Source organism: Carcharodon carcharias, assembly GCF_017639515.1.
Source record: "Carcharodon carcharias isolate sCarCar2 chromosome 35 unlocalized genomic scaffold, sCarCar2.pri SUPER_35_unloc_8, whole genome shotgun sequence".
Lineage (NCBI taxonomy): Eukaryota > Metazoa > Chordata > Chondrichthyes > Lamniformes > Lamnidae > Carcharodon > Carcharodon carcharias.
In genome coordinates, this window is record NW_024470724.1 from 35,965 (window position 1) to 60,497 (window position 24,533).

The 24,533-nt window shown below is 58.6% G+C and overlaps 1 protein-coding gene across 1 annotated transcript in view; it reads left to right on the top strand.

Annotated features, from left to right (window-relative positions):
- The window catches only part of LOC121274275 (histone deacetylase 6-like), a gene marked incomplete at its 5' end in the record, with an annotated part of 77,828 nt that overhangs the window by 34,424 nt on the left and 18,871 nt on the right, over window positions 1–24,533 (top strand). The window contains 8 exons of the mRNA XM_041181500.1: window positions 2,485–2,677; window positions 4,638–4,787; window positions 8,084–8,258; window positions 9,717–9,785; window positions 10,983–11,051; window positions 14,589–14,675; window positions 20,207–20,278; window positions 23,985–24,274. Of these exons, the coding sequence (XP_041037434.1) occupies window positions 2,485–2,677; window positions 4,638–4,787; window positions 8,084–8,258; window positions 9,717–9,785; window positions 10,983–11,051; window positions 14,589–14,675; window positions 20,207–20,278; window positions 23,985–24,274 (1,105 nt within the window). The remainder of the gene's footprint in view (window positions 1–2,484; window positions 2,678–4,637; window positions 4,788–8,083; window positions 8,259–9,716; window positions 9,786–10,982; window positions 11,052–14,588; window positions 14,676–20,206; window positions 20,279–23,984; window positions 24,275–24,533) is intronic.

The window sequence follows — 24,533 nt, forward strand, 5'->3', positions numbered from 1 at the left end:
CCCCAACCCTCTGCCCCTCTCCCCAACCCTCTGCCCCTCTCCCCAACCCTCTGCCCCTCTCCTCAACCCTCTGCCCCTCTCCCCAACCCTCTGCCCCCCTCCCCAACCCTCTGCCCCCCTCCCCAACCCTCTGCCCCCCTCCCCAACCCTCTGCCCCCCTCCCCAACCCTCTGCCCCCCTCCCCAACCCTCTGCCCCCCTCCCCAACCCTCTGCCTCCCTCCCCAACCCTCTGCCCCTCTCCCCAACCCTCTGCCCCTCTCCCCAACCCTCTGCCCCTCTCCCCAACCCTCTGCCCCCCTCCCCAACCCTCTGCCTCCCTCCCCAACCCTCTGCCGCCCTCCCCCGCCCTCCGCCTCACCCCCCCCCGCCCCCAACACCTTCCTCCGCCCTCCCGACCCTCTCTGTTTAGCATGCCAATTTTTTGGTACACGTTAGGATTGCTAAACGAGTGATGGTTGCGGGAATGCTGCACTGTCAGAGGTGCTGCGTTCTGAATGAAACTTTAAACCGTGGCCCCAACTTTGTGCCTGGGTGGCTGTGCAAGTTCCTGAGGGCATATTTCGAAGAGCAGCCGGGGAGTTCTCCCCGGTGCCCTGGTCGATATTTATAGCTCGATCAGCAACACCATAGCAGGTTATCTGGTCATTATCACATTGCTGTTTGTGGGAGCTTGCTGTGCACTAATCGGCTGCCGTGTTCCCTGCATTACAGCAGTGGCTGTACTTCAGAAGTATTCCTTTGGCCATTAGAAAGTGCTGCACCAACGCACATCTTTCTTTCATGCATTGATACCCCGTGACATTGCTCATCCCTCTGGCGACGGTGTTCTGAAGAGGCATGTCATGAGGTCACCTAGAGGGTAATTGCTGTAGGTTGGCGGCTGCTGGTAAATCCCCTTACTCCTGTGCTGCAACAGCGGCTGCGCCTCGAGAAAGGGAGGGGATTTAGTGGGCTGGGATAGACTGAGGTGTTTTGCCTCCCTGCGCTGGGAGGGCGTGCCTTGCGATGGGCACCCTCAGTAACTCCGCGAGGTGAGCCAATGAGTGGCATAGCAGGCACCAGCTCCCCGTGCCAGGATGTCAGTGATGGAGCAGCTGGTACAGCCCAGGCAGTGCGACTGGGTTCGGCGAGCAATGTTGGGGGGTGGGGTGGGAAGCAGCCCATTTCCTGATTGACACCCATTGGGAAAAGATGGGCTGGGCGATGATGCCTCCTGTGGGTGGCATAGTGCGAACAATGAGCTCTCGAGATTCCGGGAATCGGCACCTCCTGGACGAGGGAGTGAAGACTGGGGGCCATTGGAGGAGGGGGATAGAAAATGTAAATGGAGGCCTGACATAAAGCAACTGACAAGACGAATCACATATTCCCCCACCTCCTATCCTCGCACTCTTCTTAACCTTCGTCTTGTAGGGGCTGGGGCGTAAATCATTGTGAGTCAAGCTTCAGTTTTGTAAATCTCTCGGCAAACCCCCATCTGCAGTAACTGTGTTCAGTTCCGGGGCCCTGCACCTTAAGAAGGATATATTGGCCTTGGAGGAGGTCACTGAGAGACTAATTGTGCAGATGGGAGTAACTGTGTTCAGTTCTTGGGCCCCACGGCTCAGGAAGGATATATTGGCCTTGGAGGTGGTCACTGAGAGACTAATTGTGCAGATGGGAGTAACTGTGTTCAGTTCTTGGGCCCCGCGGCTCAGGAAGGGTATATTGGCCTTGGAGGAGGTCACTGAGAGACTAATTGTGCAGGCGGACGTAACTGTGCTCAATTCTGGAGCCCCGCACCCCAGGAAGGATATATTGGCCTTGGAGGGGGGTCACTGAGAGGCTAATTGTGCAGATGGAAGTAACTATGTTCAGTTCTAGGGCCCTGCACCTCAGGAAGGGGCTGTTTTGGCCTTGGAGGAGGTCACTGAGAGACTAATTGCACAGACGGGATTAGGTGCTTTCAGTTCTGGGGTCCCGCAACTCGGGAAGAATATATTGGCCTTGGAGTGGGTCACTGAGAGGCTAATTGTGCAGATGGAAGTAACTATGTTCAGTTCTAGGGCCCTGCACCTCAGGAAGGGGATATTTTGGCCTTGGAGGAGGTCACTGAGAGACTAATTGCACAGACGGGATTAGGTGCTTTCAGTTTTGGGGCCCCGCAACTCGGGAAGGATATATTGTCCCCTGAGAGGATGCAGTGCAGGTTCACCAGGGCTGAAAGGGTTAAATTGCGAGGGCCGGTCACACAGACCGGGCTTGTATTCCCTCAAGTATCGAAGATTAAGCTGGGGCGGTGGGGAGTGGAATCTGATCGAAGGGTTTAAGGTGATTAAAGGATTTGGTAGGGCCGAAAGAGAGAAACGATCCCCCCTGCTGGGGTTTGGGGGACGGGGGGGGGTGGGGAAGTCCTGAACGAGGGGGCAGCTGTAAGGGGCTGAGTGGCCCCTCTTTCCCCCCCCTCCCACCACCTCCTCTGACCCTGCGCTCCTCTGTTTCAGCGTCCTGTACATCTCGCTTCACCGCTACGACAACGGCTCCTTCTTCCCCAACTCGGAGGACGCCAACTACACCAAGGTTGGGGTTGACGCCGGGGAGGGCTTCAACGTCAACATCCCGTGGAACGGCAGCAACATGGGCGATGTGGAGTACATGACCGCCTTTCACCGCCTGGTCATGCCGATCTCCTACCAGGTAACACCCGTCAGCGCAGCCGCCTGCCCGTCCGGATTGGCGGCCGGGGACAAGGCAGGTTGTTACGCAACTCCAGGAGTTTTAATTGACTCTTTCACGGGACCATGGGCCAGAAGGTTACCCATCCCTGATTGCCCGTCACTCCTTTTCTTTTTCAAGGAGGAGTTAAGTTGCAGCTCTCGAAGCGGTAGGGACCGAAGGATGGGGGGAGAAAGCGGGGAGCAGGCTATTGAGTTGGATGCTCATAAGGAACGGCGGAGCGGGTTCGAAGGGCCGAATGGCCTGCTCCTACGTTTCTGTGTTAACTGAGTGGCTTGCTTGGGCCAGTTCAGAGTCAGGAGTCAACCACATTGCCGTGGGGGTCTGGAGCCACGTGTGGGCCAGACCGGGTTAGGAGGGCAGATTTCCTTCCCTAAAGGGACATCAGATGGGGTTTGAACCACTCTGGATGAAAGTTTGGTGATGGGTTTTTTGACAACAATCAATGGTAGCTTTGTGGGTCGCCATCACTGGGACTTAGCTTTCAATTCCAGATTTATTAAGTGAATTTAAATTCCGCCACCAGCTGCCGTGGTGAGATTCGAACCCGTGCTCCCAGGGCGCTAAGAATCCAGTGCGGTTACCGCTGCACCACCCTCTCCCCATAGCTTTCCCTGCAGCGCCGCCGTGGGCAGGAGGTCGGAACGACAGCACTGGAGGCTGTCCAGAGAAGGCTCGCTCGGCTGATTCCTGGGACGAAGGGGGTTTGTCTGATGGGGAAAGGTTGAGCAGGTTGGGGCCTCTACCCATTGGAGTTTAGAAGAATGAGAGGTGATCTTATTGAAACATGTCAGATTCTGAGGGGAGGGGCTTTGACAGGGTGGATCTTGAGGGGATGTTTCCCCCCCTCGTGGCGGGGGGAGGGGATGTAGAACGAGGGGAGGGGGAGGGGGAGGGGGGCACAGTTTCAGAATGAGGGGTCTCCCATTGAAGACGGAGACGAGGAGGAATTTCTTGTCTCAGAGGGTGGTCAGTCTGTGGAATTCCGCCCCCCCCAACCCGAGAGCAGCGGGGGGCCGGGTCACTGAATATATTCAAGGACGAGTGAGGCAGATTTCTGATCCATGTGGGGGGGGGTGGTTGAGGGATATGGGAGGGTGGGGGGGGGTGCAGTTGAGGGATATGGGAGGGTGGGGGGTGGGTGCGGGGAGACAGGGTAGGAAAGTGGAGTTGAGCCCACGCTCGGGTCAGCCTTTCCCGAATGATGGCGCAGGCTCGAAGGGCCGAGTGGCCTCATTCTGAGGAGGGCGGGGCAGAGACCCCCCCCCCCACCCCCCGGCACTGAAGATAGCCCATGTGGACCCCCGGACTGCTGCCGATCGCCCGTGGTGGTGGTGGGGGGGAGTATCGGAGGGGAATTTCCACTGTAAGTTACACCCTTTCCCCCTGCCCCACCCCCACCCCACCCCATTCTGTTCTGTTCTGTTCTAACATCTCAATAGCTGACAGGGGAGGGGTGTTGGGTGGCACGAGCAGGCGAGAGGGGGGCACGGAATCACGAAACTCCGGCTGTGGGAAGCCTTGGGCGGACCCCTCCCCGCCTGGCCACCTTTGTAGGGGTTATCAGTAAACAGGCGAGATTTGTCGTTGCGTTGTTTTGAGGGCCTTAAAGGGACCTGGAAGAGGAGTGACCTGCAATACCGCACTGAGCTTTGCTCCGTAGCTACCGGGGTGGGGGGGGGGGTATGCTTGCCCCTCGGAGAAGGCGCAGTGAGGGTCCGCTAGATTCATCCCTAAGATGGGAGAGATCGAGTGGGATGGGCCGATATTTCCCGGAGTTTGAAGGAAGAGAGGCGATCGCATCGGAAGGTGTAAAATTCCAGGGGGAGCAGGCTCAAGAGGCCAGTTGGCTCCCTCCTGTTGCTCCTATTTGTGCTCTTATCTCTCTCTCTCTCTCTCTCTCTCTCTCCCTGCCCTCCAGTTCCAGCCTGACCTGGTGCTGGTCTCGGCTGGATTTGACGCAGCTCGTGGTGACCCTCTGGGTGGCTGTCAAGTGACTCCTGAATGCTACGCCCACCTGACACACATGCTGATGGGCCTGGCAGGGGGCCGAGTGGTCCTGGCTCTGGAGGTAGGTGAAACCGACCTGCTTGGGAACGGCGTTTGCGGGGCCTAACGTGACTGGGTCACACAAGTCTCAGTATTTACGGGGGGGGTCTCCGGGGAGTGTGTCAGTATTTACAGGGGGGTCTCCGGGGAGCGTGTCGGTATTTACAGGGGGGTCCCCGGGGAGTGTGTCAGTATTTACAGGGGGGTCCCTGGGGAGTGTGTCAGTATTTACAGGGGGTTCCCCGGGGAGTGTGTCAGTATTTACAGGGGGGTCCCCGGGGAGTGTGTCAGTATTTTCAGGGGGTCCCAGGGAAGTGTGTCAGTATTTACAGGGGGTCCTCGGGGAGTGTGTCAGTATTTACAGGGGGACCCTGGGGAGTGTGTCAGTATTTACAGTGGGTCCTCGGGGAGTGTGTCAGTATTTACAGGGGGGTCCCCGGGGAGTGTGTCAGTATTTACAGGGGGTCCCCGGGGAGTGTGTCAGTATTTACAGGGGGGTCCCCAGGGAGTGTGTCAGCATTTACAGGGGGTCTCTGGGGAGTGTGTCAGTATTTACAGGGGGTCTCTGGGAGTGTGCCAGTATTGACGGGACTCCTGGGAGTAGCTGAGAAGGGGACTTTGTGCAATTTGTTACGAGCTCTCTCTCTCTTCGTGTGCTCTCTCTCTCTCTCTCTCTCTCTCTCTATGTTTTCTCTTGTGCGCTCTCTCTCTCTTTGTGCGCTCTCTCTCTCTCTCTTTGTGCGCTCTCTCTCTCTCTCTTCGTGTGCGCTCTTTCGCTCTTGGTGCACGCTCTCTCGCTTCGTGCGCACTCTCACTTCGTGCGCTCTCTCTGTGCACTCTCTCTGTGCGCTTTCTCTCTCTCTGTGCGCTCTCTCTCTGTGCGCTCTCTCTCTGTGTGCTCTCTCTCTCTCTGTGCGCTCTCTCTCTCTTGGTGCGCTCTCTCTCTCTTCGTGCGCTCTCTCTCTCACTTCGTGCGCTCTCTCTCTCTCTCCGTGCGCTCTCTCTCTCTTCATGCGCTCTCTCTCTCTCTTCGTGCGCTCTCTCTCTCTTCGTACGCTCTCTCTCTCTCTTCGTACGCTCTCTCTCTCTCTTCGTGCGCTCTCTCTCTCTTCGTGCGCTCTCTCTCTCTTTGTGTGCTCTCTCTCTCTTCGTGTGCTCTCTCTCTCTCTGTGCGCTCTCTCTCTTTCTCTCTGTGCGCTCTCTTTCTGTGCGCTCTCTCTCTTTCTCTCTGTGCACTCTCTCTCTCTCTGTGCGCTCTCTCTTTCTCTGTGCGCTCTCTCTTTCTCTGTGCGCTCTCTCTGTGCTCTCTCTCTCTGTGCGCTCTCTCTCTCTGTGCGCTCTCTCTCTCTGTGCGCTCTCTCTCTGTGCGCTCTCTCTCTGTGCGCTCTCTCTCTGTGCGCTCTCTCTCTCTGTGCACTCTCTCTCTCTCTGTGCGCTCTCTCTCTGCGCTCTCTCTCTCTGTGCATGCTCTTTCTCTCTCTGTGCGCTCTCTCTCTCTCCGTGCTCGCTCTCTCTCTCTTTGTGCTCTCTCTCTCCGTGTGCGCTCTCTCTTCATGCACTCTCTCTCTCTCTCGTGCGCTCTCTCTTCGTGAGCTCTCTCTCTCTTCATGCGCTCTCTCTTGTGCGCTCTCTCTTTCTCTCTTGTGCTCCTCTCTCTTCGTGCGCTCTCTCTCTTGGTGCACTCTCTCTCTCGGTGCGCTCTCTCTCTCTCTTGGTGCGCACTCTCTCTCTCTTGGTGCGCGCTTCTCTCTCTCTCTTGGTGCGCGCTCTCCCTCTCTCTTGGTGCGCGCTTTCTCTCTCTCTTGGTGTATGCTCTCTCTCTCTCTTGGTGCGCGCTCTCTCTCTCTCTTGGTGCGCGCTCTCTCTCTCTCTCTTGGTGCGCGCTCTCTTGGTGTGCGCTCTCTCTTGGTGCGCGCGCTCTCTCTCTCTCTTGGTGCGCTCTCTCTCTCTCTTGGTGCGCTCTCTCTCTCTCTTGGTGCGCTCTCTCTCTCTCTTGGTGCTCTCTCTCTCTTGGTGCTCTCTCTCTCTTGGTGCGCTCTCTCTCTCTCTTGGTGCGCTCTCTCTCTCTCTTGGTGCGCTCTCTCTCTCTCTCGGTGCGCTCTCTCTCTCTCCCTCTTGGTGCGCTCTCTCTCTCTCTCTTGGTGCGCTCTTTCTCTCTCTCTTGGTTCTCTCTCTCTCTCTTGGTGCGCTCTCTCTCGGTGCACTCTCTTTCTTGGTGCGTACTCTCTTGGTGCGTACTCTCTCTCTTCGTGTGTTCTCTCTCTCTCGCTCTCTCTTGGTGCGCTCTCTCTCTTGGTGCGCTCTCTCTTGGTGCGCTCTCTCTCTTGGTGCGCTCTCTCTCTTGGTGCGCTCTCTCTCTTGGTGCGCTCTCTCTCTTGGTGCGCTCTCTCTCTTGGTGCACTCTCTCTCTTGGTGCGCTCTCTCTCTCTCTTCGTGTGCTCTCTTCCTGTGCTCTCTCTTTCTTAGTGCGGTCTCTCTTTCTTCATGGGCTCTCTCTTTCTTCGTGCGCTCTCTCTTTCTTCATGCACTCTCTCTTCGTGCACTCTCTCTCTCTCTCTCTCTCTCTTTGTGCGTTCTCTCTTTCTTTGTGCGCTCTCTTTTTCTTCGTGCGCTCTCTCTTTCTTCGTGCGCTCTCTCTTTCTTCGTGCGCTCTCTCTTTCTTCGTGCGCTCTCTCTTTCTTCGTGCGCTCTCTCTTTCTTCGTGCGCTCTCTCTTCGTGCACTCTCTTTGTGCGCTCTCACTTTCTCTGCGCTCTCTCTCTGCGCTCTCTCTCTCTCTGTGCGCTCTCTCTCTCTCTTTGTGCACTCTCTCTCTGTGCGCTCTCGCTCTCTTCGTGCGCTCTCTCTCTGTTCGTGCGCTCTCTCTTCGTGCGCTCTCTCTCTCTTCGTGTGCTCTCTCTCTTCGTGCGCTCTCTCTCTCTCTTCGTGCGCTCTCTCTTCGTGCGCTCTCTTTGTGCGCGCTCTCTCTCTTTGTGCGCGCTCTCTCTCTTTGTGCGCGCTCTCTCTCTTTGTGCGCGCTCTCTCTCTCTTTGTGCGCTCTCTCTCTCTTTGTGCGCTCTCTCTCTCTTCGTGCGCTCTCTCTCTCTTCGTGCGCTCTCTCTCTCTTCGTGCGCTCTCTCTCTCTTCGTGCACTCTCTCTCTCTCCATGCGCTCTCCCTCTCTCTTCGTGCGCTCTCCCTCTCTCTTCATGCGCTCCCCCTCTCTCTTCGCGCGCTCTCCCTCTCTCTTCGCATGCGCTTCCTCTCTCTCTTCGTGTGCCCCCCCCGCTCACGCCCTCCCGCCCTTTCTCTCACTCCCTTTCTCTCTCTCTGTGGCACAGGGTGGTTACAACCTGACAGCAATCTCTGAGTCTATGGCCATGTGCACTCGAACGTTACTGGGCGACACTCCCCCCTACCTGCAGCGGTTCGACAATCTCGCTGTGAGTGCGGCTGACAGCATCAGCAACGTGATCTCAGTGCACCACAAATACTGGTCCTGCCTTCGACTGCTGGGTAAGAGCCAATCTCCATTTTACAACAGACCACAGCAACTCACTGTGTAAAAACAAAATGCCCTCCTTACCTGCCCCCTCCCCCTGCCCCAGCTCTTCAGGTGACTATTTTTAATCTAAGCCCACTGCTTACCTACCCAACTACCAGTTTTCTCCCTATTTAATCTGTTTAGATCCTTCTCAATTTTGACTACAGTAATATCTCCCCTAAACCTTTGCTTCTGCATGGAGAACCCTGCTTCTCCAGTCTCCGTATAGCTGCAATCTTTCTGGTAAATCTCCTCTGCGCCCTCTCTGAGTCTTTGACCGCCTTCCTAAAGCTTCGAGCCCTCTCAAGGTGGATGTCATAGACCCCACAGCTGGAGCTGCAAACTGAGCAGGAGGGGAGCCTCCCTTGTCATCCCGCGGCCCATAATCGCACAGGGGCAGCAGCGTGTGTACCATCTACAAGATGCACTGCAGCAACTCGCCAAGGCTCCTTCGACAGCGCCGCCCAAACCCACCACCTCTACCACCTAGAAGGACAAGGGCAGCAGACACATGGGGAACACCACCACCTGCAAGTTCCCCTCCGAGCCACTCACCATCCCGACTTGGAAATATATCGGCCGTTCCTTCACTGTCGCTGGGTCAAAATCCTGGAACTCCCTCCCTAACAGCACGGTGGGTGTACCTACACACACAGGACAAAATCCTGGAACTCCCTAACAGCGCTGTGGGTGTACCTACACCCCACGGGACAAAATCTTGAAACTCCCTCCCTAACAGCACGGTGGGTGTACCTACACCACACGGGACAAAATCCTGGAACTCCTTCCCTAACAGCACGGTGGGTGTACCTACACACACAGGACAAAATCCTGGAACTCCCTAACAGCGCTGTGGGTGTACCTACACCCCACGGGACAAAATCTTGAAACTCCCTCCCTAACAGCACGGTGGGTGTACCTACACCACACGGGACAAAATCCTGGAACTCCCTCCCTAACAGCACGGTGGGTATACCTACACCACACGGGACAAAATCCTGGAACTCCCTCCCTAACAGCGCGGTGGGTGTACCTACACCACACGGGACAAAATCCTGGAACTCCCTCCCTAACAGCACGGTGGGTGTACCTACACCACACGGGGACTGCAGCGGCTCAAGAAGGCGGCTCACCCACCACCTTCTCAAGGCGGCAATTAGGGATGGGCAATAAATGCTTTCCAAGCCAACGAAACCCATGCCCCGAGAAAGAATACGTTCTTCAAAAAGTCACCGAGAGACAGATGCGCGTGGTTGCATTTTGGGATCTTGCTGTGCGCAAATTGCTCGCGGCCGTTCCCACTTCAAGCAACAAAAATAAAAAGCGATGGTTGCGAAGCAATTTGAGCCCTTGAGATGCCATTTGAGTCTGTGGCCAGGCGGTGTGGTTGTTATTCAGACGTTTCGTTTCTTATCTCATTTAACTCACAGCTCCTGAGCTGGAACTTCAGAATCAGTCCAAGGGAAGAATGTGGGCGCAGCAGCCATCCCCCACCCAGGGTATGTATCTTACTGGGTACAAAGCACCATGCCGGAAAGCGGAGCGTGTCATTAAAACACAACGCATGTCAACCTGTGGAACGTGTCAAAAAATATCCTACCGTCGCCTTGTGAATTCCCATGTCAATGTTTATAATGGGAGCTGCCTATGTAAACGTGTCACGCTGTAATTACACCTTGCTACCAGCAGGCTGGACTGACAGCTTTACATGGGCTACCTCCGTTTGAAATGTTGTGAATTCCCATGTCAACGTTTATAATGGGAGCTGCCTATGTAAACCTGTCACGCTGTAATTACACCTTGACACCAGCAGGCTGGACTGACAGCTTTACATGGGCTACCTCCGTTTGAAATGTTGTGAATTCCCATGTCAACGTTTATAATGGGAGCTGCCTATGTAAACCTGTCACGCTGTAATTACACCTTGACACCAGCAGGCTGGACTGACAGATTTACATGGGCTACCTCCGTTTGAAATGTTGGGATAGGAATTTGTAGTGGGCATTTAAAAGTGACGACTGAATCCTCGTTTTCCGAATGAATTCCGTCTGCACGGACTGGCCTGCTCTTCCAATCCTGCCGCCTGACCCGCTGCACCGGACCTTGCCCGTGTCTGTGTGTGCGCCGCTTGCAGCAGGTTGAGGAGCATTTATTACAAACTGCGTTAAACAATGCCCTTCACCCGTGTGTCTTAACGGTATAATTAAAACGCACCATTTAACACTGAGCTCCCCCCCTTCAACCCAGGCCCGATACGCCCAGCGCCGTACGCAGAGAGCGCTGCACTGCCGGCGGAGTTGCCTTTCGGATGGGGCGTTAAGCCAGAGATCCGGTCGGCCCTCTCGGTGCAGGCACGCAAGGTCCCCTGGCCGCCGTTGAAAGGACAGTTGGGTTGGTGAGGAGGTGGTGTGGGGACGGTGGGGAGTTCTCCTTGATGACCTGGGGGCAACGTTAATCCCTCCACAAATGTCACTTAAAACTGGGTCAGCGTTGCCTGCGGGATCCTGCTGTGCACAAACGACCTGCCGACTTCCCTGGATTCCAGTAGGGACTGACCTTTGAAGGCCCACTGTTGGCATTTTTGGGACTTCCTGGATTGTGAACGACAGTGCAGACCAGCAGGCCTTTCATAACGGACGGTGTGTTGATACTACTGTGTTGCTGCTTTACTCAGGCGACCTTTCTTCCTTGCACAGCTGCCGCACCAGAGGCTCGCATTCAGCCTTCATCCAGTCGAAGGACGTCAATGTGGCTACAGCAGCAGGGTAGGTGTATTGATGGGTGGCCCCCAAGTGTTACGGAGTATTTATACCATGTCTGTACTCCCATGTCAACATTTATAATGCAAACAGCCTGTGTAAAAATGTCACACTGTAATTACTCCCTGCCTCCAGCGGATGGCGCTGTTCCATATCCATTAGAAAGATTAGCATCAGGGCTTATAAAAGGTGAACGACAGGAACAGCCGCAAGTTCTAAATGGATTCTATCTGCACATCCCACTGCAAATGTCCACCCTTGAACCCCCTCACCCTCTGACCCCGTTCGCCTGAACATGAAACTTAGACTTGTGGGTTCACAGCGTCAGAGACGCTGGAGGCTTAAATGTGTTAATGTAGGTCAGTACTGACGGAGTGCCATACTGTGGGAGGGTCAGTGCTGAGGGAGCGCAGCGCTGTCAGAGGGTCAGTGCTCAGGGAGTGCGGCGCTGTCGGAGGGTCAGCGCTGAGGGAGCGCGGCGCTGTCGGAGGGTCAGCGCTGAGGGAGTGCCGCACCGTCGGAGGGTCAGTGCTGACGGAGCGTCGCACCGTCGGAGAGTCAGTGCTGAAGGAGCGCCGTGCTGTCAGAGGGTCAGTGCTGAGCGAGTGTTGCACTGTGGGGTGGGGGGGTCAGTGCTGAGGGAGCGCCGCGCTGTCAGAGGGTCAGTGCTGAGGGAGACCCGCGCTGTCGGAGGGTCAGTGCTGAGGGAGCGCCGCACTGTCGGAGGGTCAGTGCTGAGGGAACCCTGCACTGTCGGAGGGTCAGTGCTGAGGGAGCCCCGCACTGTCGGAGGGTCAGTGCTGAGGGAGCGCCGCACTGTCGGAGGGTCAGGGCTGAGGGAGCACAGCACTGTGGGAGGGTCAGTGCTGAGGGAGCGCCGCGCTGTCGGAGGGTCAGTGCTGAGGGAGCACAGCACTGTGGGAGGGTCAGTGCTGAGGGAGCGCCGCGCTGTCGGAGGGTCAGGGCTGAGGGAGCGCCGCACTGTGGGAGGGTCAGTGCTGAGGGAGCGCCGCACTGTGGGAGGGTCAGTGCTGAGGGAGCGCCGCACTGTGCGGGGGGGTGGGGGGATGGAGGGGGGGGTCAGTGCTGGAGGGTAGAGAAACAAAGGAATCTCATTGTATAAATAGACCAATCACTAAACATTGCACCGCAAGTTAGCAAAGGCCATCAAAATGGAAACCAAGCACTATGACCTTATTTATAGAAGGATGCACGTGGCAAGTACGCACGTTGCTGAAGCTGTACACAGCCTGGGTTAGGCCGCCCTGTGGGTGGTCCTGGCTGCCATGTTTTAAAAAGGGTATCGAGACACTGGAGAGGGTGTGGAGATTTACAGAGGGTGATCCCAGAAAGGTCTGGGTGTACGGAATGGGGAAGGATCGACAGGCTGGGGCTCATTTGCCTCTTGTAAAAAGGCAGCTCAATGGGGGGTGGGGGGTGGGGGATGGGGGAGGGTGAGCAGTGGTGACCCTCATCGAGGCCTTTAAAGCGGTGGAATGTTTTGACCGAACGGGCACAGAGTGAATGTTTCCGGCAAGTCAAACCTCGAAATAGGAAAAGGATTTCGGGGCTTTCAAGATCCTGAGTTGATGCGACGGCAGAATTTGGCCAAAGCTGCGGAGTTGAGGTACGTGGGTCATGGCGCGCGGCCACGAACTCATCGTGGTCAAACGTGCCACGAGGGGTCGCCAACAGCCTCAAACGTTTGCCAGAGGGACAGTGGGGGGGGTGGGGGGGCGGTTGATGGGGGTGCAGGGGGCCTCAAGACTTCAGCCCTCCCCGCGCGTTCGTCTGGAGGGGACCTCTGCTCACGCAGCGCTACATGTCGGGCAGGCAGCGGAGAGGGGGTTGGGGCGGGGCGGGGGGGGTCGGCATGGTATCCGGGATCCTTTCATGGGATCGCTGGGAAGGTCCAGATTTTTTGTTGCCCGTCCCCAAATTGCCCTTTGAGCTGAGCGTTTCCCGGGGCGGTTTCCCAGAAGCTGTGGGGCCTGGAGTCACGTGTAGGCCAGACTGGGCAAAGGTGGCAGATTTCCGTCCCAAAAGGCCGCATTAGCGAACCGGAGGCGGGGTGGGGTTGGGGGGGGAGGAGGAGGAGGAGGAGGAGGAGGAGTGGCCCTTCCGACAATCGACGACAGTTGTCATGGTCATCACAACCACCGAGACCGGCTTTCGAATCCAGATTTGTGAATTGAGTTTTAATTCCGGCGGGATTCGAACCCGGGTCCACAGCAGGGGGTTGGGGGGATAAATAAGGACGGATCCTTGGCGCGATGTCAGAGGTACCAGTGGGAAGAGAAGCCATTGCGAGTAACCCTCTGACTGCTGTGAAAATGGGTGTCTTTTTTTTTTGTTAAAATATTTTGACGATAATGAGGATGTTCCCTAAAGAAGGAAGTGTGTCTGTGTGTGTCCGTGATTAATCCAACCGGGTGTGGGGGGGGGGGGGGAAAGTTGGATTTTACAGGTAAACAAGTCGGGTTTTAAATATTTGCGCGCGGAGATAGGTAGGGACTTGGCATTTCAGCTGTTACCTTTCAAAAGGGGAGTTTAAGGGACTTTTACAACTTAGAAATGTTTCATTAGTGAACAAGGGAAGGCTGTTAAATTTTACTTGATCAGAAAGTAGAGGCAAGCAGGAAAGATTTTTGCAGTTTGGAAAAGTTGAGTTCCAAGAGGTGTTGAGGACAGTGGAATCTGAGATGCAAGAGGGGAAAAGGACATTTAAGGGGAGACGTTGAGCTGAGTCGTGGCGGCTGTGCGGGGGAGATGCCCTGAGACCAGCTCCATGCTGTGGGTGAAGACACGATATCTGACCAGGAGAAAAAAAAAAATGTCTGCTTCAGAGAGCAGTTTGTGTTCTGAACTTCCTTGGATTTCCACAGCAGAGTGGAAATATTTGAGCAGTCGGAGCCGTGTGGTACACCTTTACTAAAGTAATTGCAATTTTGTTGGGGTAATATTACTGGATTTTTAATAGTTAAAAATCCATGAGAGTTGTCGCCAAGCAGTTTGCTGATGTGTTCCAACCAAGTAGGTTTTTTTGGCGGAAGTTTTGTAAATCTGTTCCAACTGTATAACTTTAATCTTCTGCCTTAAGTTTTTTTTTCTTGTGAATAAATCTCTTAAAGTTTAAAAATCCTGCAGGTGTTACTGGAGATCTAGGCTTCTGGGGTCCATAGCTTTTCCTCCTGATTTTCACCATGATGGGGAAAAGAGTGAGGTCTGGGACCCGGGGGGGGGTGGGTGGGTGGGTGGGGGGAAGCAGTCGAGGGTCATGGGTGGCTCATGCTCTCCCTGGTATCCCGGGAATCTCTGAATCAGTATCACTCAAAACCAGTCATTCTTACATTGATGTCTGGGGAACCTTGCTGTTTTTCGATCGGCTGCTACGAAAGGACAAAGGTAGCTAGATGCATGCATTTGTAACGAAGGGCTCTGGTGAGCTGTGCAGCAAGAGTCGTTAACTCCCAACGTGTAATGATGTTTCCCGTGTCAAGAGATTGTGATTTTGCTATATTATTTGTCTGTCTTTTCTCCTAGTACCCTTGGTTAACATCGTGGAGGCTGACCCACAGGTCTCACCGAGCCGGAGGACATCGACTTGGTCTCAGCCCGTAACTTTCCAGGGTACGTATGTTACTGAATGCCTCAAGCGTTGCTCATGTCTAGAGCTAGAACGTGCACCCGAACGCGCGCACGTCTCTCTGCGTAGCTTAACATGCGCACGTCTGCCTTTCTCAACACTGATAATGGGGAAGGTGTATGTAAACATGTCACGCTGTTAAAACATTCTGTCACCCGTGGAGGTCATGTGGTGTGACACGTTTTAAGAGGGCCGTCCTTTATCCTTTCATTTGTTGCCCACCCCTTGAACCGACTGACTTGCTAGGCCATTTCAGAGGGGCAGTTAAGAGTCAACCATATTGCTGTGGGTCTGTAGTCACGTGTAGGCCAGACCGGGTAAGGACGGTAGATTTCCTTCCCTGAAGGACATTAGTGAACCCGGCAGATCTTTTACGACAATCGATGATCGTCGCCGTGAGTCGCCATCAGGAGTGATAGAATCGGGATGGCACAGATGAAGGCCACTCAGCCACTCAGCTAGCTCGCCTAAGGAGCAGTTCACGTGCTGCCAACCCCCCTGCCTTCTCTCCACGTCGCCACACATTCCTCCTTTTCGGGTAGTTAGAAAAATGTAGAAAAATTCTGCAGCACAGGAAGACGCCACTTGACCCATCCTGCCCACGCCGGCTAAGAAATATGCCCCCCCCCCCACCCTCCCATCCCCCCTTAGTCATTGACCTCTCTGCTAAGGGAAAGTAGGCCCCTCACCTCCTTGCATACCTCAATCAAGTCTCTCCCTCAGCCTCCTCTGCCCCAAGGAGAACTCCCCCAACCTAACCAATATCTCCCCTCATAGCTGCAATTTTGCAGTCCTGGGTGGCAACATCCTTGTAAATCTCCTCTTCACTGAGACTAAGCTTCATGCTCCAGATTTATTCACTGAATTTAACTGCCTCCCCACCCCCCCGCACCGAGGAGGGGATTTGAACCCGTGTCCCCAGAGCATGAGCCGAGGCTTCTGGATTACTGGTCTGGAGACATGGCCCGCCAAGCCACTGTCGCCCCCTGGTGTTGAATTTATAACCGGGGTCACAAAAATAAGAGCCGAATCTGTGCCTTTAGAATGGGGGCTGGAATTCGCTTGCTCACCCTAGTCCAAGCCTGCACCGTCTACCCTCTAACCCCAGCTCTTGGACCCGGCTTCGCTTGAACACCAGACACTTGATCTGGTCTCACTAGCGCATACCAGAGGCTCTACCAGCCTCTACTACAATCTGGGTAGGACCTTACACCGGGTAACGCAGGTGTCAGCCAGGGGTCAACGGGTCCCGTATCTCCTCTGGGTTAGAGGGTGGTGGGTTGGAGACACCTTCTCCTCCCCTCCCTCCCAAACACACCCTCCTCCCTCCCAAACACAGCCCCCTCCCTCCCCACCGCGCCCCCTGCCCCAACTCCAGAAAGCACCATAATCCAGGCCCAACACTCCCGGCACCCCCACCCAGTAAAAAGTTCCCAAGCAACAGCTTTTATTCAGAGTCTCGAGCGAGGGGTGGGAGGGTCTCACTCCCAGGCTAAGGGGCCGGCCGTTCAGGACTGAGATGAAGAGGAATTCCTTCATCCTGGTGATTCTTCGGAATTCTCCCCCACCCTGGAGGCTCCTCGGACATTGAGTTTATTCAAGACGGGGATCAGGGGAGTTTCTTTTTCTGGAAACCGAGGGGTTGGGACAGTATGGGGATGAGGCAGAACAGCGGAGATGGGGCAGGCGGTCAGTCGTATCCTTGGTCAGCAACGGCTCCAAACAGCTTTGTTGCCTTCTTGCTGTTTGCTCCACAGTGCCTGAGGTGGATTTTGAGGGTGGGCGACATGAGCCGAGGAGAGGCTCATTATGGCGGCCACAAGAGGCAGCCTCTGCAGGCAAGTACATCGACGAGCGCTGCTGGGTATAGCACACCGCGCCTATGCTCCGGCAAATGCGCTGAGACTCCTCTGTGGTAACAGTAAACGTTCGACATTCACGCGCCCACCTTGCCCCATCGGTAACCCCGCGCCAATGTTTATGATGGGAAGCGCCTATGTAAACATGTCACGCCGTAATTGCACCCTGCCACCAGCAGAGGTGCTATGGCATGACAGGACCCCAGAAGGCTGGTTCCCTGAGAAATGTCAGAATTGGAACTTCAAGTGTGGCTGTGAGAACGCATGAACCAGTTCCTGTTGCCTGTGGACTGAATTGACCCTCCCCACCCCAGCACAGCCTGGGCCATCCATCCACCCGCTGACAGCCAAGCCCTGAACTCTGACCCTACTTCACTGTTTGTCATGCTTTTCCCTAAGTGGAAAATGATCATTGGAGGTCAGCCAGTATTTATTATCAACAGTATTGCGGGAGCACCGCGCTGTCGGAGGGTCAGAGCTGAGGGAGCGCCGCACTTTCGGAGGGTCAGAGCTGAGGGAACACCGCACTGTCGGAAGGTCAGAGCTGAGGGAACACCGCACTGTCGGAGGGTCAGAGCTGAGGGAACACCGCACTGTCTGAGGGTCAGTGCTGAGGGAGCGCTGCACTGTGGGAGGGTCGGTGCTGAGGGAGCGCCGCACTGTCGGAGGGTCAGAGCTGAGGGAACACCGCACTGTCTGAGGGTCAGTGCTGGGGGAGCGCCGCACTGTGGGAGGGTCGGTGCTGAGGGAGCACCGCACTGTCGGAGGGTCAGTGCTGAGGGAGCGCTGCACTGTGGGAGAGTCAGTGCTGAGGGAGCGCCGCACTGTCGGAGGGTCAGTGCTGAGGGAACGCCACACTGTCGGAGGGTCAGTGCTGAGGGAGCACTGCACTGTCGGTGCATCGGCGCTGAGGGAGTGGCACACTGTCGGAGGGTCGGCGCTGAGGGAGCGCCGTACTGTCGGAGGGTCGGTGCTAAGGGAGCGCCGCACTGTCGGAGGGACAGTGCTGAGGGAGCACCGCACTGTCAGTGGGTCAGTGCTGAGGAAGCGCCGCACTATCTCACGGACTGAGAGCTTAAACCCTTGGCCCCCCATCTGCCCTCTCAGTTGGTCTCAAACCTCTGTGACTGTGCTGCAACGGGCGGGGTGGGGGGGGGATGGTAGATGGGGGTGGTGGGGTTGGGGTTGTCGGTGGGGGGGATGGGGGTGGTGGGGTTGGGTCGGGGGTGGGGGGGATGGGGGTGGTGGGGTTGGGTCGGGGGGGGATGGGGGTGGTGGGGTTGGGTCGGGGGTGATGGGGGTGGTGGGGTTGGGTCGGGGGGGATGGGGGTGGTGGGGGGGTTGGGGGTGGTGGGGTTGGATTGGGAGGGTTTGGGGGTGGTGGGTTTGGGTGGGGGTGGTTGGATAGGGGGGGATGGGGGTGGTGTGGTTGGGGTTGGATGGGGGGGATGGGGGTAGTGTGGTTGGGGTTGGGTGCGGGGGGATGGGGGTGGTGGAGTTGGGGTTGGGTGCGGGGGGTTGGGTTTGGGGGTGGTTGGGGTGAAGGTGGGGGGGATGGGGGTAGTGTGGTTGGGGTTGGGTGCGGGGGGATGGGGGTGGTGGAGTTGGGGTTGGGTGCGGGGGGTTGGGTTTGGGGGTGGTTGGGGTTGGATGGGGGGGATGGGGGTAGTGTGGTTGGGGTTGGGTGCGGGGGGATGGGGGTGGTGGAGTTGGGGTTGGGTGCGGGGGTTGGGTTTGGGGGTGGTGGGGGGATGGGGGGGTGGTGGGGGGATGGGGGTGGTGGGGTTGGGTTGGGGGTGGTGGGGTTGGGTGGGGGGGTGATGGGGGTGGTTGGGGTTGGGTGCAGGGGCTGTGGGCGGTGTGGTTGGGGTTGGGTGCGGGGGGATGGGGGTGGTGTGGTTGGGGTGAAGGTGGTGGGGTTGGGTGGGGGTGGTGGGGTTGGGTGGGGGGGGATGGGGGTGGTGTGGTTGGGGTTGGGTGCCGGGGGATGGGGGTGGTGTGGTTGGGGTGAGGGTGGTGGGGTTGGGTGGGGGGTGTTGGGGGTGGTGGGGTTGGGTGGGGGGGATGGGGGTGGTGTGGTTGGTGTTGGGTGTGGTGCGATGGGGGTCATGTGGTTGGGTGGGGGGGTTGGGGGTGGTGGGGTTGGGTTGGGGGGGATGGGGGTGGTGTGGTTGGGGTTGGGTGCAGGGCGATGGGGGTGGTGTGGTTGGGTTGGAGGGGGATGGGGGTGGTGTGGTTGGGGTTGGGTGCGGGGTGATGGGGGTGGTGTGGTTGGGGTTGGGTGCGGGGTGATGGGGGTGGTGTGGTTGGGTTGGGGGGGTTGGGGGTGGTGGGGTTGGGTTGGGGGGTGGTGTGGTTGGGTTGGGGGTGGTGGGGTTGGGTTGGGGGGGATGGGGGTGGTGGGGTTGGGTGGGGGGGGATGGGGGTGGTGTGGTTGGGGATGGGGGTGGTGGGGGGGGGGATGGGGGTGGTGGGGTTGGATTGGGGGGGGTGGGGTTGGGTCGGGGGGGGATGGGGGTGGTGGGGTTGGGTCGGGGCTGATGGGGGTGGTGGGGTTGGGTCGGGGGGGATGGGAGTGGTGGGGGGGATGGGGGTGGTGGGGTTGGATTGGGAGGGTTTGGGGATGGTGGGGTTGGGTGGGGGGGTGATGGGGGTGGTGGGGTTGGATTGGGGGGGGATGGGGGTGGTGGGGTTGGATTGGGGGGGGATGGGGGTGGTGGGGTTGGATTGCGGGGGGGATGGGGGTGGTGGGGTTGGATTGGGGGGGGATGGGGGTGGTGGGGTTGGGTGGGGGGGATGGGGGTGGTGGGGGGGATGGGGGTGTTGGGGTTGGATTGGGGGTGTTGGGGGTGGTGGGGTTGGATTGGGGGGGATGGGGGTGGTGGGGTTGGGGATGGGGGTGGTGGGGGGGGTTGGGGGTGGTGGGGTTGGGTGGGGGGGGATGGGGGTGGTGGGGTTGGATTGGGGGGGGATGGGGGTGGTGGGGTTGGGTGGGGGTGGAGGGCTTGGGGATGGGGGTGGTGGGGGGGTTTGGGGGTGGTGGGTTTGGGTAGGGGGGGGATGGGGGTGGTGGGGTTGGGTGGGGGTGGAGGGCTTGGGGATGGGGGTGGTGGGGGGGTTTGGGGGTGGTGGGTTTGGGTAGGGGGGGATGGGGGTGGTGGGGTTGGATTGGGGGGGGTTGGGGGTGGTGGGGTTGGGGATGGAGGTGGTTGGGGGTGGTGGGGTTGGATTGGGGGGGTTGGGGGTGATGGGGTTGGGTGGGGGGGGTGGTTGGGGTTGGTGGGGTTGGGTGGGGGGGTGATGGGGGTGGTGGGGTTGGGTTTGGGTTGGGGGAGGGGGGAAGCGTGTGGAGGGGAGGGGTTAGCTCTCCCATGGCTGTGCCAACAAACCCTGTACAGCATCACTGAAAAAAACAAGTTGTTACCTGATGGCTCTTTGCGGGAGCTTGCTGCGCGCAAATTGGTCCGGCCCCTGAAGTACATTCCGACAGCGACTAACACCTACTCGGCCACGGGGCTCTTTAGCTGGGGTAACCCCCGAGGTCGTCGGAGGCGCTGGCGGGATCGCGTTACTCTTGCGAGCGATTAGCTTTTGGCGTTGCTGCTGCTGCTGCTGCTTCACCCGCCTTCCCCGCCTTTGTTCCCTCTGACCTGCAGATGACGATTCTGACTTGGACACCACGAGCCGGGGAGCGCCCCTCTGGCCGCGGAAGCTCCCGCCCGCCCAGAGTAAGTAACGTGCTAACACCACGCGGGTGGGCCCGGCGTGTTCCCGGCTTCCTGACCCCCCACCCACCCCACCACCACTCCCCTACCCCTGCCCAACACCTTAAATCCACACCACCCCCCCCACCCCACCCCCGCCAAACCCAGTCCATGTTCGATTAACCAACGGGAGCAGCTTTTCTTCGTCTACCTTATCCAACCCTGTCCTGATCTTGTCCGCCTCGATCGAACCTCCCCCCGCCACCACCCCCCAATCAATCTCCCTGCACTCCGAGGAGCTCCCGGCTTCTCCAACCCAACCTTGTCGCTCAAAATCCCCCTTCGTCCCTGGACCCCGCCATGGCAGATCTCCCTTCGCAACCCCCACCTCTCGAGGGACCCTCAGAGTTCCTGTGCCATTTTGATGCAGCCTTTTTGGTCATTGAAGATCAAGTTCCTCGAGGGGTTGGGCCTGCTCTTCATGGAAACCCACTCTGAGCCGCATTCGTCGAGCAGCACGAAGCTGCAGCCCTTCAAAATATACCCGGGGGCGCTTTGTTGAGGCAGTTTTCGAAAAGGTTACCGTGAAAAACGACGAGCAGGTTGTCAGAGGGGGAAACTCTACCTGGCCCTTCCCCAATGTCCTATTAAAACATCCACTGTAACTCCCGCACAACAGTCTGCTATGACTCGATAAAACGTTTGCACACCCACCTTTATCCATTACAGCCTCGCATGTTCAAATTTAGAATGGACCTTGACTCTGTAAACCTGTCACGCTGTAATTGCACCCTCCCACTAGAAGATGTGCTGTGAAATGACATACTTCAACGGGGCTGTTCCCTTTGGAAATCTTGCTGTTAGAATCTAAAATGAGAATGTAAAAATAGAGCGTGAATATGTGCCTTCAGTTCCCACTACACACCCTGGTCTAAATATGAAAGCCTGACCCATCACCCATGCATTCCTGCCACTTCCCCACCCTCTCCCCTGCCCCCTCGGTCATGCCCACCTCTTCAGCCTCTGCACTGACCCACTCGGCACCGCTTAATACTGATGGAGCGCCACACTGAGGGAGGGTCAGCATTGAGGGAGCGCCGCACTGTCTGAGGGTCAGTGCTGAGGGTGTGCCGCGCTGCTGGAGGGTCAGTGCTGAGGGAGCGCCGCGCTGCCGGAGGGTCAGTGCTGAGAGAGCGCCGCGCTGCCAGAGGGTCAATGCTGAGGGAGCGCTGCGCTGTCGGAGGGTCAGTGCTGAGGGGGCGCCGCACTGTCGGAGGGTCAGTGCTGAGGGAGCGCCGCACTATCGGAGGGTCAGTGGTGAGGGAGTGCTGCACTGTCAGAGGATCAGCATTGAGGGAGCGCCGCACTGTCGGAGGGTCAGTGCTGAGGGAGCGCCACACTGTCGGAGGGTCAGTGCTGAGGGAGCGCCGCACTGTCGGAGGGTCAGTGCTGAGGGAACGCCGTACTGTCGGAGGGTCAGTGCTGAGGGAGCGCCGCACTGTCGGAGGGTCAGTGCTGAGGGAGCACCGCACTGTCGGAGGGTCAGTGCTGAGGGAGCACCGCACTGTCGGAGGGTCAGCGCCGCACTGTCGGAGGGTCAGTGCTGAGGGAGCACCGCACTGTCGGAGGGTCAGTGCTGAGGGAGCACCGCACTGTCGGAGGGTCAGTGCTGAGGGAGCACCGCACTGTCGGAGGGTCAGCACCGCACTGTCGGAGGGTCAGTGCTGAGGGAGCGCCGCACTATCGGAGGGTCAGTGGTGAGGGAGTGCTGCACTGTCAGAGGATCAGCATTGAGGGAGCGCCGCATTGTCGGAGGGTCAGTGCTGAGGGAGAGCCGCACTGGCGGAGGGTCAGTGCTGAGGGAGCGCCGCACTGTCGGAGGGTCAGTGCTGAGGGAGCGCCGCACTGTCGGAGGGTCAGTGCTGAGGGTGCGACGCACTGTCGGAGGGTCAGTGCTGAGGGAGCGCCGCACTGTCGGAGGGTCAGTGCTGAGGGAGAGCCGCGCTGTCGGAGGGTCAGTGCTGAGGGAGCGCCGCACTATCGGAGGGTCAGCACTGAGGGAGCGCCGCACTGTGGGAGGGTCAGTGCTGAGGGAGCGCCGCACTGTCGGAGGGTCAGTGCTGACGGAGCGCCGCACTGTCGGAGGGTCAGTGCTGAGGGAGTGCCGCACTGTGGGAGGGTCAGTGCTGAGGGAGCCCTGCTCTGTTGGAGATGCCGCCTTCCGGGATGAGACGTTAAACCCGAGCCCCCCGCTTCTGCTCCCTCAGTTGGACGTCCAAGATCAGTCGACGAGTGCGGGAGGGGGGAGGACGAGGGCTGGGTGAAGGGGGTTCTCCCCGCTGCCCAGCGGCTGACATTTTGCCCTCTGCCTGTGTCAGTGGAAGAAACGCTGGCCGTTAACGCTTGGCTGCTCGCGCGACCTTGCTGCATGCCGATTGGCCTGCCCTGTTTCCGACCAGACACAATGGAGCACACTTGGCCTTCTTCAGGGCAGTAAGTGCTGGCCCCGCCTGCAATGGCAAGGACAGGTTGGAAAGGGGCGGGGCAGGTTGGGATGGGAGGTTCGCGGGGGCGGGACAGGCTGGAGGGGGCGGGGCAGGTTGGCGGGGGCGGTGCTGGTTGGTGGGGGCGGGGCAGGTTGGGATGGGAGGTTGGTAGGGGCGGGGCTGGTTGGCGGGGGTGGTGCTGGTTGGTGGGGGCGGGGCAGGTTGGGATGGCAGGTTGGTGGGGGCGGGGCAGGTTGGCGGGGGTGGGGCAGGTTGGGATGGGAGGTTGGCGGGGGTGGGGCAGGTTGGGATGGGAGGTTGGTGGGGGCGGGGCAGGTTGGCGGGGGTGGGGCAGGTTGGGATGGGAGGTTGGTGGGGGCGGGGCTGGTTGGCGGGGTGGGGCAGGTTGGGATGGGAGGTTGGTGGGGGCGGGGCTGGTTGGCGGGGGCGGGGCAGGTTGGGATGGGAGGTTGGTGGGGGCGGGGCTGGTTGGCTGGGGCGGGGCAGGTTGGGATGGGAGGTTGGTGGGGGCGGGGCTGGTTGGCGGGGCGGGGCAGGTTGGGATGGGAGGTTGGTGGGGGCGGGGCTGGTTGGCGGGGGTGGGGCAGGTTGGGATGGGAGGTTGGTGGGGGCGGGGCTGGTTGGCGGGGGTGGGGCAGGTTGGGATGGGAGGTTGGTGGGGGCGGGGCTGGTTGGTGGGGGCGGGGCAGGCTGGGATTGGAGGTTGGTGGGGGCGGGGCTGGTTGGCGTGGGTGGGGCTGTTTGGTGGGGGCGGGGCAAGTTGGGATGGGAGGTTGGTGGGGGCCGGGCAGTTTGGGATGGGAGGTTGGTGGGGGCGGGGCTGGTTGGCAGGGGCGGGGCTGGTTGGGATGGGAGGTTGGTGGGGTTGGTTGGTATGGGGCGGGGCTGGTTGGGATGGGAGGTTGGTGGGGGCGGGGCTGGTTGGGATGGGAGGTTGGCGGGGGTGGGGTTGGTTGGTATGGGGCGGGGTGGGTTGGCGGGGGCGGGGCACATGGGGAGCGTTGGTGCGCGTGGGGTAAAAGTACTTAAGGTTTACCTGTTGGGTGGGGTGGCTCTTCTGGTCATCTCGAGGCCATGATGGAAATGAGGGTGGTGGGTGGTTGGTGGGGGTATTTTGAGGGGGGAGCGGTGGGTGGGTGGCATTCACAGTGTTGGCATCGCAATCGGATGGTGAATTGCCTGTTTTCTCCTCGGTCTTGCCCCCCCCTCTCCCCTCACTGCAGATCCCAAGCTGGACCCGAGCGGCCTGCCCCTCCCGACCGTAACGAAGTCGCTGTGGCCTCAGGAGCCGGCCCCCTCGCCCATGGCCATCTTGCCGGTGGACCCCGCGACTCAGCCGGCCAGCCACACACTGCGGCTGCCCTCTCCTCAATCCCTGGCCGCTAGCTGGACGGTGGGCTTGAGCCCCAGGACAGGAGCCATGCACAAGTGGGAAGACAGCCCGGAGTTCCTGGCGGAGGAAGACTTCGAGAACATGCGGCCCCAGGCTCCAGATCGCAGGAGGGATAAGCTGGTAGGAGACGGCTCCTTCAGCCCTTTCGGTCCAGTGAAGTGGGAACGTTGTGGGGATGCGTTTCTCGAGCGTTGTGGCAAAGCCTCCCCAGGGCACTTCACAGGGGCGTAAATCACTCCAAGTTTGACCCCACACGGGGAGATATTAGGGACAGGTGACCGAACGCTCGGTCAAAGAGGTCAGCTTTTAAGGAGCATCGTAAAGGAGGAGGGAGAGAGAGAGAGTGGGGTGTCGGAGAGGTTCAGGGAGGGAATTCCAG